The following is a 17,273-nucleotide window of genomic DNA, read 5'->3' as shown; positions in this document are numbered from 1 at the left end:
AGGGGAGTCTCACTATTGGGTTTTGCCTTGTTTGAACTTGATTAATCCTCACACTTATTGATTCATTTAGTAACTTGTTCATCAGAAGGGTGTTTGTCTCCCACCAAAAAAGAAATGCCAATTCATCGAACTTCACATGTCATGGAATAAAAGTTTTTCTTGTCAAGGGTTCATAACAGATATATCCCTTATATTGGCTTCTGTAGCCAAGGAACACATGCCCTTTAGCCCTGGGTTGCAGCTTATGATCTCTATAAGGTAGCATATACAGATAGCATGTGCAGCCAAATGTGTGAAAAAATGTATAATTTGGTACCCGATCAACAAATATTTCATATGGGGATTTAAACTTTAGATTTTTTGATAGCATTCTGTTAATTAAATAAACTGCAACGTGAAATGCATCACCCCAGAAATACAGTGGTAAAGAGGCAAGAATCATTATGGTCATACTGGTTTCTACAATATGCTGGCATTTTTGCTCTACAAATCTGAACATCCAAAGCATTCAGATTTTATTAAGGAGCAGGCGAGTGATCCGTCTTTGAAGACATGATCCGGAAAATCTTATCCCAAAAGATCCAAGCCTAATTTAACCCGTTTGGGTCCAAATGGATCTTAAAAAAAAATTGGTCATTTTATATGATTTATTTTTTTGAGATTTTTGTTTCATCCATCTTAGAAAATTAATTTTGATATGTGGTTCCATTTTTATGACTTTTGGAATTACTAAAAAAAAACATTTTGTATTTTTTTGTTTTGTTTTATTTGTTTTATTTTATTTTTTATAGGTGCCAGATTCTATGGATCCGAATAGGTCTAGTATATGTTAAGCTTAACTTTGGGTATGTAATGCCCCAAAATTTTCAACTCTTAAACCTTTGAAAATGTTTAGAGAAAATCTTTCAAAACTCAAAGTTTTCGGTTTCAAAAGTCAGCGAAAGCAAATTTTTTGTTGAAAGAAGAACAAGTTGACAAATTCTGAGCACGTTAGCGTGAAAACCAGCAAAAACACATTAGCAAACGGTTGGTGGGCCAAAAAGTTTGTATATATTTGTTTGAATTTTTTAGTTTGTATAAATTAAGGAGGGGTTCACCCCCATGAGAAAAAGTACAAGAAAAAAAAGTCAAAAGAGAGCTGGTAGAAAGTGTGTGAGATTTCAAGCTATGCTGCATCGTGCCATCGATCGTCAGAAGCACCTATTCGTTACCTGCCCATAAAATGGATCAGTTTCACGAAAAACTGATAGGTGCGCAAAGAAAGATAGTAAAGAACAAAAGCTGAAACAAAGCATACACATGATAAGCAATTGTAGAACTTAGTGGTAAATCAACTACGCATGCAATTGTCTATGAACAAGTAATTCTACAAGCAGAGAGTAGCTAAGCAAAGCAGAGTAACTGTCAAAGGTAACATTAAACACTGCAAGCAATATATGCATCTCCAAGTGTACAACCAAGCAGTAGTGTGAACAAAATATTCTTAGTTTCGATATTATCTGGCTTGTAGGTACGCACAGACGCAAAACGTAGACACAGCTAAGACCAGTCTGAGGGTTTATTATGCTATGTATTTTATTATACCTCGGATAGCTGACTGAGTCCGCTCCTAAGAGGACAGCCTGTGGCCAAGAGAGAATTCCTCAAAGGCATTCGTGGCTTATGGATGCATCCAACTTTTGCAGAAGTGCCTAGAAACTACCACCTAAGATAATTATAGTAGTCCCTTTCCCCTAACTCCGATGACTGGAGAAGCCAAGTCATTTGCCTGTGGGGTGGTCGTTACTGACTTGTCCATCAGAGTTTTTGTACCATCTATCATCTCTCTTAATGAACCGTAGGAGGCGAATGAGCATGACAGGGGGTTTCTTTACCGTCACCCCATTCTACATGCTCTGGTCTGTTAGACACAACATCACTTTTTTGTGTTTCAGCAAATGGGCTAAGTGCATGCTTCGAGGTTTCATCGACCTCTTGAGCTACACATTGTAGTACACTATAATGTCCCTGTCAAAGGGCACAACTATGATGGTAAGCATGGGTTTCTCAAAAGATTACCCAACACAAAATTCGCATAAGTAAATCCATGTTGAGTCTTTACAACAAACGTAATGTACAAACTCAGGATCACTGCGGATCCACACATTTTGCCCCAAGCAACTCGACTCGGGCGAAGCTAGCTGTGTCCAGTAGAATACAGAGAAAAGGCTAGCATAACTATGCCACTGTCCACTCAAGAAGGCTGGAAACCTGTACAGAGGAAAAACTCCTTCTCGAGATTGATGCATTGATACTCAATTTTGTGTCTTTTCGAAAAGAGCAAAAATCAATACGCGCAACCGCATACTCTGCAAGGCTTGCCTAAGCAGAGTCTCAAGGGGCAAGGCTTCACCCCAGGCGTGACAACACAGAAAGAAGCAAGGGAACATGGATACAAAAGTGCGGAAAGTAAATGCATGAAGTATATGCAGAAAAGTAAAGATAGACAAACATGAAATGGATAATTATAATGCGGATAGTAAGTGTGGAATGTAAAGACAAAAAATAAGTGTTAAAAAGTAAACACAAAAGTACGTCTAGGCATTTAAAGCATGACAACAACAGGAAAGTAAATGCAGAGGAGTAACTGTCCTTGGATTTTCCATATTTATTCATTTTGTTCGTTTAGAGTCTTTTTGCACAACTTGCCCCTACCTTAGAGGTTTGCGAGGCTGTGAGCACCTACGAGTGTAGGTGACGACGGACTTGAGCCGCGGGGCATGAGCGTGCTCCGTTGCACAAGTTGTGAAGAATAATTGTTATATTAAAAGTTAAGATTCAAAAGAAAAATAAACAAGTAATAGAACCTGGACTTGCCCGCAGGCAACAGGGAGGCAAGGGAATCCTGCTGCCGGACCCAGCCCGCCCCTGCACGAATACCCCAAAAAGAGGTAGAGGCAGGGGCTTCCCCTACCTGCGCACTGGAAATGCTGAGGGCGGCAGGAGCTTGGCCCTTGTCGACCCATCGGGCAGGTCGAAAGTGGCAGGGGCCTGGCAGCCGTTGACCTGCAGGGGCTTAGCCCCTGCTGATCGGCCAAAAGACAGACAGGGGTAAGGGCTTGGCCCCTGCTGACTTGCCAATAAGGAGAAACGGGAGGCGACAGGGGCTAGGCCTCTGTCGGCCCATAAGAGCCTAGGCAATAGTGTTTGGCCTCTGCCGGAAAACATCGAGGCAAAGGGGAGAGGAAAAGTGCCCTCCCTTGCCTGTGCAAAAGATCACAGAGGCAGGGGCGGAGCCCCCCTGCCTGACAGAGACATACAAAGGCAGGGGCAGAGCCCCCTTGCATGACAGAAATTCACAGAAGCAGGGGGCTCCGCCCCCTACCTGACGAAAACAAAGAGGCAGAGGACAGAGTCCCCCTAGCTGCCAGAAGATCACAGAGACAGGGGGCTTCGCCCCCTACCTACCAAAAAAACCCGAGCAACAGGGGCCGAGCCCTTGTCGGAGGAGACGAAGAGGAAGAAGACAGAGGACAAAGAAGGAGAAGAAGACGAGGGGGGTATGACCGTCAGGTCGGACCCCACCGCGCTTGCCGGACAAAAAGGAAAATGAGGAGGAAGAAGAAGAAAGCGAGGGTGAGTGAGAGAAAGAGAGAGAAATTTACCTGAGAGGGCCGGTGGGGCTGTATCGCCGGGGAAGAAGGTAACAGAGAGGGAGCGTCGGTGGCGCTATCGTCGCTGACTGAGGTAGCCAATGGTGACGGTCGCTGACATTAGAAACTTGAAGCTTATTTGCTTCAAGCTCATTAATGAACCATTGGGTGTGTGTTATTGTTGTTGTTCGAGTGTATCATCGCTACTCTTCATGACCCATAGTTCTCTGGTGACAAGTTTAGACTGCACTTCTTATCTTGTGATGATTGAAATTGCAGGAGCGTGTTTGTTGTCTGAATTGGACAATTTTCATCTTCATCTGTTTGGCTAGAACCCGATTGCTTTATTAAACTTGTGTTGTAGATGTGATTGCTTTTTGAATTTGTCATATCATTAGTGGAGTTTGGATTGTGTTTGCACAATATTTGAAACTTGTATGCCTTTTGAAAGAATTCTGATTTGTGAAGTTATTTTCTTGAAAGCTTGTGTGGTTGATTATCTTTTCTATTGGAATTGAGCATTGTCTAACCAGATTTGGGTTTTAGAGAAAGGACTGTTGAAAATTGTAGAAATCACAATTAGAAGTGTATTTTTTGTGCACGTCAAAATTTAATCACCAAAAAATTAAAAATTAAAAATCAAAAATATAATCGTGTGTTCATGTTTGTTGTGTGTTTTTGCATTCTGATCCGTCTGAGCCAGTTCTAGAAATCAGAGTGTATCTCCTAAGATACTAGTTTGTTTTGTGCGTGCTTAGATTTGTTGAAAAGCTGACAAACTCCTCAATATTTTCAATGTTCGATCTACTGATAGATTCTGTCTTTATAGTCACTGAAAATAGATCCGAACAAAGAGTACAATCATTCGGGTGACCATATTTTTGGTACGTCAGTCTGACCTGTTATTCGTATCATATCTTGGCACCCTAATGCTAAAAAATTACAAATTTTGAAGCATTGGAAAGATATTTCTGTTGTCTATGTTTTATTTGTTCATCATTTTTTTCAAATTTAGTGAACTACTGAGGTGAATTTTAGTAGTGTCAGTCACTATCATATTTCTAAAATTTCACTTTGACTGTTTCCACAATAGAATTTAGTTTCAGTGACTTGGTGCCGGACCGACTCGTGGTCGGTCTTCATCATTGTTTGTATCATAACTAGTGTATGGTCTTTGTTGATTCTAGTGTGTTCGTGGCTGCATTTTCTATGTTGAGTGAATGGGAGGTCATGGTCGAGACAACTACAACTTTGACAATGAAGCACATGATCTTAGATGCAAAAATTGTGACTTGCAACATCAAGTTGAATAGTTAACCTGAAGAATCTTAGAGAGAGTATCGATCCAATCATAGTTCTCATAAATCCCAAGGTCTTATGATGCGAGTCAGTATAATTTTGATAGCGAGTTTGATCCTCACATGTGTTTGCATTTAGTTAGGAACATGGATCTGCCTAGGAGATCCAATTGAGATTCTGGTTAAGTTTAAAATCCCTGAATTTAAGAGATCAAGCACTCTTGAGGAGTTCTTGGACTGGTTAGGTGAGGTTAGGGAGGTCCTTAAGTTAAAGGAGGTTTTCGAAGAAAAGATAGTGAGATTTGTCGCCCGTAGGTTGAAGGGTTGGGCTGTCGCTTAGTGGAGGTAACTCAAGTAGACCTGTATGCATCAAGAAATAACGCATATCGAGAGTTGAGAGCATATGGAACAAAAGCTTTGAGCTTAGTTCATACCTCTTAATTACCATAGAGAGTTATACCAGAGGTACCAGAACCTCAAACAGGGTACAAAGTCTGTCAATCAATATAAAGATGAGTTTCATGATTTAGTAGCTAGAAATGATATTCATAAGAGTGAAGAACAATTGACGTCTAAGTATATTGGTGGTTTGAGCTTTCATTTACAAGATATGTTTAATTTTTTTGAATGTTGGTTGGTGTAGGAAGCTCATAAATGAGCTAAAAAGTGGGAGAAGTCTTCACAAAGGAAGACTTTGGCTAGAGTCGATCAGCTCATGAAGACCACTAGTCGTCATCTACTACACCGGCTAGCAAGTTTGTTGCCTAATATAGTCATTCTAATGTCAGTTCTCAGCCTATGATAGTGAGTCAGGGCGCTTTAGGTTCATCACAGTCTAGACTGGCTAATTCGGGTGCCTCCATTAAGTGTTATACTTGTGGAAAGCTAAGTCATAAGTCGACGGAGTGTAAGGGTAAGGCCTTATTCACTGAGGGTATACATGAGGATGATGACTCAGGCTTTGATCCAGATTCTGAGCCTTGTTATGATATGAAGGATGAGAAAGTCGAAGAGGAAGTTGAGGTTGAGAATCCATTGTTACATGATAGAGGAGAGGTGCTCATTTCTAGGGGAGTGTGTTTAACATATCGATATAATACGAGTGATAGATGGTTGAGTATCCATATTTTTTAGTCTGTATGTACTGATGAGGGTGAAGTTTGTAAGTTCATCATATATTCGATTTATTGTGAGAACATTATTTCTGTTGAAGTAGTGTCTAAGTTAAAGTTGAACATTAGGTCTCATCCTCGAGCATTAATATCTATAACGACCTGCAGTGACTGGTCAAGTTTTCTATAAAGAATACATATTTTAATCAGGTGTGGTGCGACATGCTTCCCATGGATGTGAGCCATATGATCTTAGGAAGACCTTGGCAATATAATAGGTCTCATTCACATATGAGGCCAAGAAGATCCATTTATTGTCTTATAAGAATTTGCCACTATTATCATTATCATCTTCTGGATCATCTTCTTCTATATTTGCATATCTATCTACAAACCCCAAACCCCACCATACTTCATCTAAGACTGCAGTTTTTTAAGGCTAAATTATCTAATGCATTCATCGTGAGACATGAGCTTTAGGAAGCATTAGAACATACCAAGGTATGTTATTTCTTATTGTCTATACCCCTTCGAGTGAGTCTAATTTTCTACCGGTCGATCTTAGAGTCCTACTATTGTTGAAAGAATTCAAGGACATCATCCCTTAAGAGCTTCAAGCTAGCTTACCCCCACTTAGAGATGTGCAACACCATATAAATTTTCATCCAGGCGCAACATTGTCACATGCCCAACATTATAGGATGAGTCCTATAGAGTATAAAGAACTTTGTAGATAGGTAAAAAAGCTTTTACCAAAGGGTCATATTAGAGAGTCTTAGCCCTTGTGTGGTTCTTGCATTACTTGTACTAAAGAAAAATAGTACTTGATATGAATATGCATTGATAGTCGTGCTATTAACAAAATCACTGTTAAATATAGGTTCTCCATCCCTAGGTTAGATGACCTACTAGATTAGTTGAGAAGGTCAATTTTTTTTTCTAAATTTGATTTGGGGAGTGGATATCACTAGATTAGGGTTAGTCTAGGTGATGAGTAGAAGCCTGCATTTAAGACTCGTGATGGACTTTATGAGTGGCTTGTGATGCCCTTTGGGTTATTCAATGCCCCATCTACTTTTATGAAGATCATAAACCAATTTTTTAAACCATATATAGGAAAATTTTTTGTTGTCTATTTTGATGATATACTCATTTATAGCAAGAGTGAGCATGAGCATTTGCATAATTTGAGATTAGTTTTTGACATGCTTAAAAAAGAACAATTTTATGTTTATGATAAGTGCTTGATCTTGGCTATTGAGGTTTTGTTTTTAGGGTATGTTGTGTCCACAATAGGAATTTTTATTGATCCGTCAAAGGTAAAGTCCATTAGAGATTGACCCATGCCAAACTCTATTACGGTTGTTAGGAGCTTTCATGAGTTAACATTATTTTATAAAAGGTTTATTCTGCATTTTAGTAGCATTATTGCCCATTGATTGATTGCATAAAGGGAAAAACTTTTCAGTGGAACATTGAGACTCAAAAGTCTTTTAAATTATTAAAAGCACATTTGTGTTCTACCTCTGTTTTGGCTTTGCCTGCCTTTGATCTTGAATTTGATTTGTCATGTGATGCATCTGGTGTTGGTATAGGTGCCATCTTAAGTCAAGAAGATAAACGCATTGTCTACTTAAGTGAAAAGATGAATGAAGGCAAATTAAAATACAATATTTACGATAAAGAGTTTTATACTATTGTTAAAGCTTTCATGAATTGATGTCATTATCTTGTGCATAGGGAATTTATTTTGCATACTAATCATGAGGCATTAAAATATATTAATTAAATTAAATGCATGTAGAGCTAAATAGGTTGAATATTTACAAGAGTTTAGTTTTGTTTTGAAACATAAAATTGGTAAAGACAATGTTATGACTAATGCATTAAGTAGGAAAAGTTCTTTACTTTCTACCATGAAAATGTTTGTTTTGGGTTTTGAAGGGTTTGCTTCTTTATATGCTAGTGATAGTTATTTTTCAAAAATTGTTAATAAAGTGAATGAGAATAAGCATGTTGATTTTTTTTAGTTGATAGATTTTTGTTTAAGTAAAATTTGCTTTGTATACCTGATTGTTTGTTCGGTTAGAATCAGGCTCATTTATGATTTGCATAATGAAGGCATTTTGGTAGAGATAAAACCATGTAGTGTCTTCCATATATTTTTGGTCACATATGAGAAGAGATGTGACTAGAATTGTAGAGAAATGTCATACATGTCACATAGCTAAGGGTAGTGTCACTAATGTTGAATTATATTTACCCTTACTCATTCTTGAAAAACCATGGCAAGACATCACAATAAATTTTGTATTAGGTCTACCTAAAATATCTCATGGACTAGGTTCAATTTTTGTTGTGGTGGATAGATATATAAAGAAGACTAGATTTATATCCTGTAGGAAAACTATGGATGTGTCTCACATAGCTGATTTGTTTTTCAAAGAAGTCTATAAATTGCATGATATTCATAAAACTACAACTTCATATATGGATGCTAAATTTGTAGAGCATATTTGGAGACATTTATGGAAGAAATTAGGAACTTCATTTCATTTTAGTATTGTTTATCATTCACAAACTGATGGGCAAACAAAAGTTGTGAATAGATCCTTATGTAACCTATTGAGAGCATTAGTTGGTGATAAACTTAAATCTTGACCCTATATACTTGCCTAAGCTGAATTTGTGTGTAACTAGTCTGTCAATAGATCCATCGATTTCAATCCATTTTCTATTTTGTAGAGATCTAACCCATATTCTTCTGCAGATTTTGCTCTTATTCCTATTGTTGGTCCTGCTTTAAATTCTGTCTAGGATCGTGTTTTTTCTTTCATAATATTCATGAACATGTACATCAAAAATTGCAAGAGAGTATTGGTAAGTACAAAGCTAATTATGATAAGAAGCCTTGCAAGGTAATTTTTTAAACTGATGATATTGTTTGGGTTACTTTAACCAAGGAAAGAATGCCTCAAGATATGCATGAAAAATTAGCATTCTGGCGCATTGGTCCTTATGAGGTTACTAATGTTATTAATAAAAATGCTTACAGGGTTAAACAAACAAATTATTTCAAGACTTTGAATGTATTTAATGTCAAGCATTTGTAGCGGTACCATGGAGAATTACTTGAGGAGGACTTGGCTCTGAGAATGAAGCCTTTTAAATGTAGGGGATGATGTAGAGTATCTTGTTTACTTCAAGATCATTCGTAGATAATTGGACATGCATTATTGCTGTTGTTCGAGTGTACCATCGTTGTTGTTCATGAACCATAATACTGCTTGTGTTCCCTGGTAGTAGTTTTAGACTACACTTCTTATCTTGTGACCATTGAAATTGAAGGAGCGTATTTGTTGCTTGAATCAGACAATTTCTGTCTTCATCGGTTTGGCTAGAATGTGATTGCTTTATTAAACTTGTGTTGTGGATGATGTGATTGCTTTGTTAATCTGTCATGTCATTATTAGAGTTTGGATTGTGTTTGCATAATATTTAAAACTTGTATGCTTTTTGAAAGAATTCAGATTTGTAAAGTTATTTTCTTGAAATCTTGTGTGGTTGATTATCTTTTGTGTTTTAGTTTAGCATTGTCTAACTGGAGTTGGGTTTCAGAGGAAGGGATTTTGAAAATTAGAGAAATCACCATCAGAAGTGCATTTTCAGTGCACATCGCACTTTAATCACCAAAAAATTAAAAATTGAAAATAAAATCTTGTGTGTTCGTGTTTATTGTGCGTTTCTGCATTTTGGTCCGTCTGACCCAGTCCCAGTAATCGAAGTGCATCTCCTTAGATACTGGTCTATTTTGTGTGTGCTTAGATTCATTGGTAAGCTAACAAACTCGCCGGTATTTTACATGTACAGTTTGCTAACATATTCTGTCTTTACGAATATGTCTTTACGATCACAGAAAATGGACTCAAACATAGAGTACAGCCATTTGGGTGATTGTATTTCTAGTGCATCAGTCAGACCTATTATTCGTATCATATCTTGGCAGCCTGATATAAAAAAATTATGACTTTTGAAGCATTGAAAAGATATTTTTGTTGTCAATGTTTTCTCTGTTGATCATTTTTTCAAATTTAGTGAAATACTGAGGCGAATTCCAGTAGTATCAGTCACTATCATATTTCTGAAATTTCACTTTGACTGCTTCCTCAATAGAATTTAGTTTAGGTGTCTTGGTCGTGGACCGACTTGTGGTCAGTCTTCACCAAAGTCCATTTTGTTGAGGTGTATGCAGACATGAGAGACGATGAATTATGCCTTGTTGTTTCAAAAAAACTATAAATTGAACACTTATAAATTCCTCCTCAACATCGCTTTGAAAAGTCTTAATAAAAAAACCAAAGTTGCTTTTCAACAATCTGCTGAAAATTTTTAAAGCAATCTAAAGCATCTTATTTTCGAGACAATAAGAATATCTAAGAGAATCGAGAAAACTCATCAACGAGTAGGAAATAATAGTGATTTCCTTCTCTAGAGAGAATCGATGTTGGTCCCCACAAATCAGTGGGAACAATCTTAAATGGAGCACAAGTTTTTTTGTCAAAGACTTATTGAACGAAAGTTTATGACACTTTCCTAACAAACAATTGGAACACTGAAACCTACTAGTCACCATTCACCTTCATATAATTATTTTTTTTCTGAAAATTTAAAACTTTTTGATGTGGATAACCAAGACGCCTATGTTATTCCTTCATTGTCATGTGCTTACTAAGGAAAATGACTGGAGCTTTATTTGAACTTATCTTGACTTGATCCTTATTCTCTATTCTTAAAGTGAACGAGTAAAACCCATCACACATCGATTGTTAATGCAATATTTGACAGATCCTTAATAATAAAACCAAATTTAGTAAAAACAAAGGCATAATCATCATCTCTGGTGAACTTTTCTACATAAATGAGATTATGTGCTATGTTTGGAGCATGTAAAACATCATGTAAGATAAATTTATTTTTGTTGGAGGATGAGTGTACTAGTGTTCGATATCAGAAGCTGAGCACCATTTCCAACCATTACCATCTCAAGTCCTCCATATTCAGTCCATCGAACCATATCCTAATCATTGAAAGTAATGTGGTGGATTGCGCCTGTATCTGCATGCCACACCTGATTTGTTTGGGATGACACAGCTAAGGCAGAGAATGTCCTTGCAGTGTTATAACACTAGCGAGCAATGTGGGTTCAACGATCACAATACTGACACCAACTCTCCCAGATGACTTATTGTTCTGTTGGTTATGATTGAACTGATTATTTTGAGAACCTCTTCGGTGTCCTTATAAATGATTGTTAGAGAACTGATTATTCTCTTGAGATCAGCCACCACCTCATTCATTATAATAGCCTTTTTCTTTTCTTTTTTGATAATCCACGAAAGTTGTCAATAAAATCACATCTTAAGTTGTGATATTCCACAAAAGATTGCAAAATTTTAAAACACTTGCAAAACTCATGACAAGTATCGCAAGAAATGTTACAAAAATTCTTTAAGTGTTGCGGTTTCAAAAGAGTATCTCACTAGATATTAATTGTAAAATTATAAAAAAATTATAAAAGTTCAATATTACGAAATTACGGTGAGTATCACATGGGTATTGCAAAATTCATTTTTCTTATGATTTTTTTATATAAATGACGCTTTGTTTCTCAACCCCTTATTTGCATCTCAATGTCTTATTTTCTCCACCATAGGGTTCTTTTGGTTTCTAATCTTTCTGATATTCATGCTTTATGAAAACTCCTCATCGGTGGCGGTTCATCGACGTAAACCTCGAAAGCATGTATGACACCTCATCGACAATGGGTTTTCTGGTAAAAGCATGAGTGACACTTCATCAAGAGTGAGTTTTTTTAATAAAAGCATCGGTGGTGTAAACATTAACGACATTTCATCGATGTTGAGTTTTTTCGATAAAAGCATCGATGGTAAAAGATTAGCAGTACTTCATCGGTGGTGAGTTTTTTTGAAAAAATCATCGACGGTGAAAAGATCAATGACTTTTTATCGATGATGAGTTTTTCGATAACAACATTGGTCAGTGGTAAAATCTTATGGTATGAGTAGAATAGGAAACCAAAAGTTTGTGAGTGCTGCATTCTCACCATAGAGAACATGAATGATGATGATGCAAAAGGCATCTGCTCTAATGAACTGTGATAGCCGAAAAAATGTATTGGACAATGATGATGTAAAGTCAATGTATCTCACAATTAGCGTTTGTTCGATCACATAGTATGGGTGGAATAGAAAAAATTAGGAGAACAACAAAGAGTGTATAATCAATGACGATATATTGTGTTTTATCCCCCATCAAAGATATGGTTTAATTTGGCATTCTTGAAGCTTAAGAAATAATAATACCTCTGCACATACTCTATTTTCTTTCCATTAAAGAGGTAGTGAGAATCAATATTCTTGTGAAAGAATAGAATGAATGCAATGTATGAGTAACTTTATTTTGTGAAAGAATGAAAAATTCACACTTATATATGTGTGTTCCCTTCAAAGATGTGTTGGACAAAGATGATGTAGAGTTAGTGTATCTCGCAGTCAGCGTTTGATTACATGGTATGGGTGGGATAGAAAAAATCATTTTGTTAAAGAATGACATGAATGCAAAATGTACGAGAGACTTTATTTTGTAAAAGAATATAATGAATGAAAAGTATGGGTGACTTCATTTTGTGAAAGAATGAAATAAATGTTATGTATGAGCAACTTCATTTTGTGAAATAATGAAATGAGTGTAAAATGTATGAGCGACTTCATTTTGTGAAAGAACAAGTTACACATATACATGCGGATTTTTATATACATTTGCATGTATATATATATATTTTAAATATGTGATTTTTTTACTTATTCGATATTTTTGCTTTAAATTTCACTCTTACAAAACAAATCTACTTTTTAATAGTTTAATAATACATATAAACAAAACTAAAATTTATAACTAAAATTCATCCAAAAACATAACAAAACAACTACAAATTCTATTAACCTTTCATTTAAAATTATAAAAAAGTTTTTAAATATAACCATGAATGAACTTTATAGCCAAATGACATTAAAGTTTTTATTCATTCTGTCAAAATTATATCCATGTAAGGCGTCCTGATGCAAATAAGGGGTTGAGTACCACAAGAACTATAGGGTTACAAAAATAAGACATCCATATGCAAAATAAAGGGTTAAGAAATAAAATATCATTTATTTAAAACAAAATTTTGCAAGATTCACAATACTCGTTACAATTTCTCAATATCGAACTTTAGCAAGTTTTTCGTAATGTTGCAATACCTCATATGATATTCTTTTAATATTTCGCAAGGTACAAACTTTCACAACACTTATGCAATAATCGTCATGAGTTTCACAAGTATTTTAAAATTTTATAATCTTTTTAAAATATCACAACCTTATATATCATTTTGTTGACGAATTTTGTAAGTCCATCCACTTTTAGCCTTGTAACCCGAGAATATCAAAAATTACCAATTGTGATTGGTAAAAGCATAAAAAAAAAGTAAGAACCGTATATTTGTCTGTTTTGACTGTACAGTACAAGCATTTCAGTTTTAAATATTTCCCTACGCTACTTTTGGTTTCTCTCATTTTCTTTCTAAATCATTTTCTTTTTTATAATTCAAGAGAAAACTCTCTATTGATTGGCTTGAAGTACACTCAGCTTCAACCTTGCATAGGAGACACCACTAGTGATTGGAACTTGTGACGTCCAATCAACAATAACTTGGGGACATTTACAAGTCACCCTATCACAGGGGAGGCAGATCAGGTGGACATGAGCGTTTTTGCTCATGCCGACATGGCCATCCGATTTGCATTTTCAAAAGCTCAAAAGTCAACAAAACCACGTGGCATTCATCCAAAATGCAAACAGACGGCCACGATGTCAGCATGAGAAAAAACGCTCATCATCCAAAATGCAAACAGACGGCCACGATGTCAGCATGAGAAAAAACGCTCATGTTCAGCATGACCTGATCTGCTTTCTATCACAGGCAGCCCTTGCATTCCAGTCAACTTTTGATTTCTCTCTCTCTCTCTCTCTCTCTCTCTCTCTCTCTCTCATGCGCTGCTGCACCAGCTAAAATGTACCAACCAACCCTAAAGAGATGCAAAGAGGGAAGACGTTGGCCACCCGAGCTTGTATCAATCACCACCTTGACGCCACCACTAGTGCTACCACGATCTTCCGCCTCCTGGAAGCAAGCACAGATGCACACTCACTCCGCCAACTTCATTCCCAGTTGCACAAGATCGGTCTCGCAGCATGCAGCGACTTCTGCCGCACCAAACTTGCGGCCCTCTACGCCAGTTTCGGCTCGCTGGAGTCTGCGCGCAAAGTGTTCGACGAAATGCCTAAGAGAAACGTCTACCTCTGGAACACCATACTCAGAGGCTATTGCAAGGAGAAACTGTGGGATGAAACTCTGCAGCTCTTTTACGAGATGAGGAGGCTAGGCACCGAGGTGGACAACTATACTGTCCCCATTGCTCTCAGAGCCTGCGGTGGGCTAGCCGCACTTGAGATGGGAAAGCAGATTCATGGTTCTATTGTCGGTACCGATATCGAGCTTGATATGTTTGTGGGTGCAGCTTTGATCGATATGTACTCGAAGTGTGGTGCCATGGAGGATGCCTACCGCGTGTTTACGAGATACCCACAACCAGATGTTGTTCTTTGGACTTCCATGGTCAGTGGGTACCAACAGAATTGTAGTGGAAAGGAGGCACTCGAATTCTTTTCTCGAATGCTTTTAGCGAAAATTTCGCCAGACACAATCACTTTGATTAGCGTTCTATCTGCTTGTACTCAACTGGGGAGCCTTGACAGCGGGAAGTGTTGCCATTGCTATGTAGTTAGACGGAGTCTTGATTCGAATTTATCTCTGAATAATGCGTTGTTGAATCTATATGCAAAGTTGGGTGTCATGGATCTCGCTACCAGGGTCTTTGATAGTATGCAGTTAAGAGATGTGATCTCATGGAGCACTGTGATCGGCGGCTATGTTCAGAATGAGCAAGCTAAAGAGGCAATGGATGCTTATAGAGAGATGCTTAAAGGACACTTTGAGCCCAATTATGTTACAGTTGTCAGTGCTCTGCAAGCATGTGCTGCTGCTTCTGCATTGGAAGAAGGCAAGAAAATTCACGAATTCGCTGTCCGCAAAGGTTTTGAGATGGAGACTTCTGTTTCCACTGCTCTGATGGATATGTATATGAAGTGTTCACATGTTGATGAAGCTCTCGAGCTGTTCTCTCGGATGCGTAACAAGGATGTTGTTGCTTGGGCTGCTCTGATCAGTGGTTATGCTCTAAATGGTCTTGCTCACAAGTCCTTGGGTGTGTTTTGTAGTATGTTATTGGCTGATATTTTGCCTGATGCAGTTACTGTTGTAAAAGTTCTCTCATCATGTGCACAATCAGGGAAGTTGCGGCAGGCTCTATGCCTCCATAGTTACTTGATTCGAAGTGGTTTTGAGCAGAAGGTTTTCGTAGGGGCATCCCTAATAGACTTGTATGCAAAATGTGGCAGCTTAGACAATGCCGTTGAAGTGTTTCACAGATTGGAAGAGAAAGATGTGGTTGCATGGAGTTCAATCATTGCAGGCTATGGAATTCATGGATTTGGATTAGAAGCTCTTCATCTGTTTGAACAGATGCTTGAGACTGGTTTGAAGCCGAACTGCATCACCTTTGTTTCAGTGTTGTCTGCTTGCAGTCATGGTGGTCTAATTGATGAGGCATGGAAACTTTTCAATAGCATGGTTCATGAACATGAATGCCCCCCCATGACAGAGCACTACGCTTGTATGGTTGATCTCCTTGGTCGCACTGGCCAATTGGACAAGGCTTTGGAGTTTATTAATAGTATGCCTATTAAAGCTGATTCTCAAGTGTGGGGTGCTTTGCTTGGTGCATGTAGAATTCATCAGAATATAGAACTAGGGGAGCTTGCTGCTAGTAAGTTGTTTTATTTAGATCCAAACCATAGAGGTTACTATGTGCTCCTGTCGAATATATATGCAGATGGAGCTAGATGGGATGGTGTGGCAAATGTGAGAACTATGATGAAAGGAAAAACCTTCATGCAGATACCTGGGATTAGTTCGATAGAAGTCGGAAACAAGGTTCACTCTTTTTTAGCTGGCTATAGATTGCATTCTGAGTCAAAGGAAATTTGCAACTTAATGAAGAGATTGACAGTGATGATGAAAGAAGAAGGCTACATCCCTGATGGAGATTTTTTATCAAATGATGAGGAAGAAAGTGAAGGCTGTGGACTAGTCTAAGCATCACAAACAAATCAATGGCTGACTAAAGTTAGAATTCATGAAATCACCTGTATGGGTTCATATGGTTGTTGATTGATTGTTATGAAGCAACCTGAGCATCTCAATCTGTGGAATGATTTGTGAAATTGAAATAATTGGTCTGCACCCAGAGAAGTCTCAAGTACAGTGGAAGTTCAGAAAAGGTTGATGCATGTAAATTAGCATGTTACACGAGCAACTCATTATTTATAATTTATTTCATGAGAAAGACTTGGGAAGATACATGTTGATACCAGATCTCTGGAGGTTTTGGGTTAGATGATGGAGACGGTAGAGAATTATGAGGGAAAATGATGCAAAGTTTCCAGTTTACAGATTTTTTTTTATCCAGCTACAAATTTATCTAGGAAAAACAGGAAATAGAACTGAAATTGTAAGAAATTAACTAGAACAGGAAATAACATAAGTAAACTGGAGAAACAAATATGAATTCTAACTAGTTATTTATGTTATTTCCCACTTGTGGGGCTTGTAACACATTTTCACTGGATTCAATTTGTATTGAACAGATGAATCCCACTTAGGGAAAGCTAATGTTTCTTGATTTTTCACCCTTTGATTCCTCTTTCTGTGGGCTTCTGCAACTTTTTAATGTTTGTGTTTTCTTTGTTAATCTTTTACATTCACTTGGATCAAAGAATCAAACATTTTTACTGGGAAAATCTCCCATCAATGCCTTGGACAAGCAAATAGCTAAGGGGGATCAAACCTGCAACCGGATAGATATAGTTAGACTATCTTACAGCAAGGGGTCTCAAAATGTGTCATAGAACGTTTGTCATAGGACTGCAGCAGAAACTTGCATTGGAAATGATGTATGCTTGGAAGGCAACATTGGTTGACACTGTAT

At 37.4% G+C, this 17,273-nt stretch overlaps 1 protein-coding gene across 1 annotated transcript; it reads left to right on the top strand.

The window, feature by feature from the left end:
- Positions 1 to 14,200: 14,200 nt before the first annotated feature.
- On the top strand, positions 14,201 to 16,955 carry LOC149844732 (putative pentatricopeptide repeat-containing protein At3g01580). Its single transcript, XM_089986107.1, has one exon. It carries the CDS (start codon positions 14,201 to 14,203, stop codon positions 16,379 to 16,381), a length of 2,181 nt encoding a protein of 726 aa, XP_089842233.1. The 3' UTR covers positions 16,382 to 16,955.
- Positions 16,956 to 17,273: the final 318 nt, after the last annotated feature.

The sequence above is a fragment of the Nuphar pumila genome, chromosome 2, assembly GCF_984573655.1.
Source record: "Nuphar pumila chromosome 2, dmNupPumi1.hap1.1, whole genome shotgun sequence".
Classification (NCBI taxonomy): Eukaryota; Viridiplantae; Streptophyta; class Magnoliopsida; order Nymphaeales; family Nymphaeaceae; genus Nuphar; species Nuphar pumila.
Note: the sequence above shows the minus strand (reverse complement) of the source record. Positions and strands in the feature narration are given on the sequence as shown.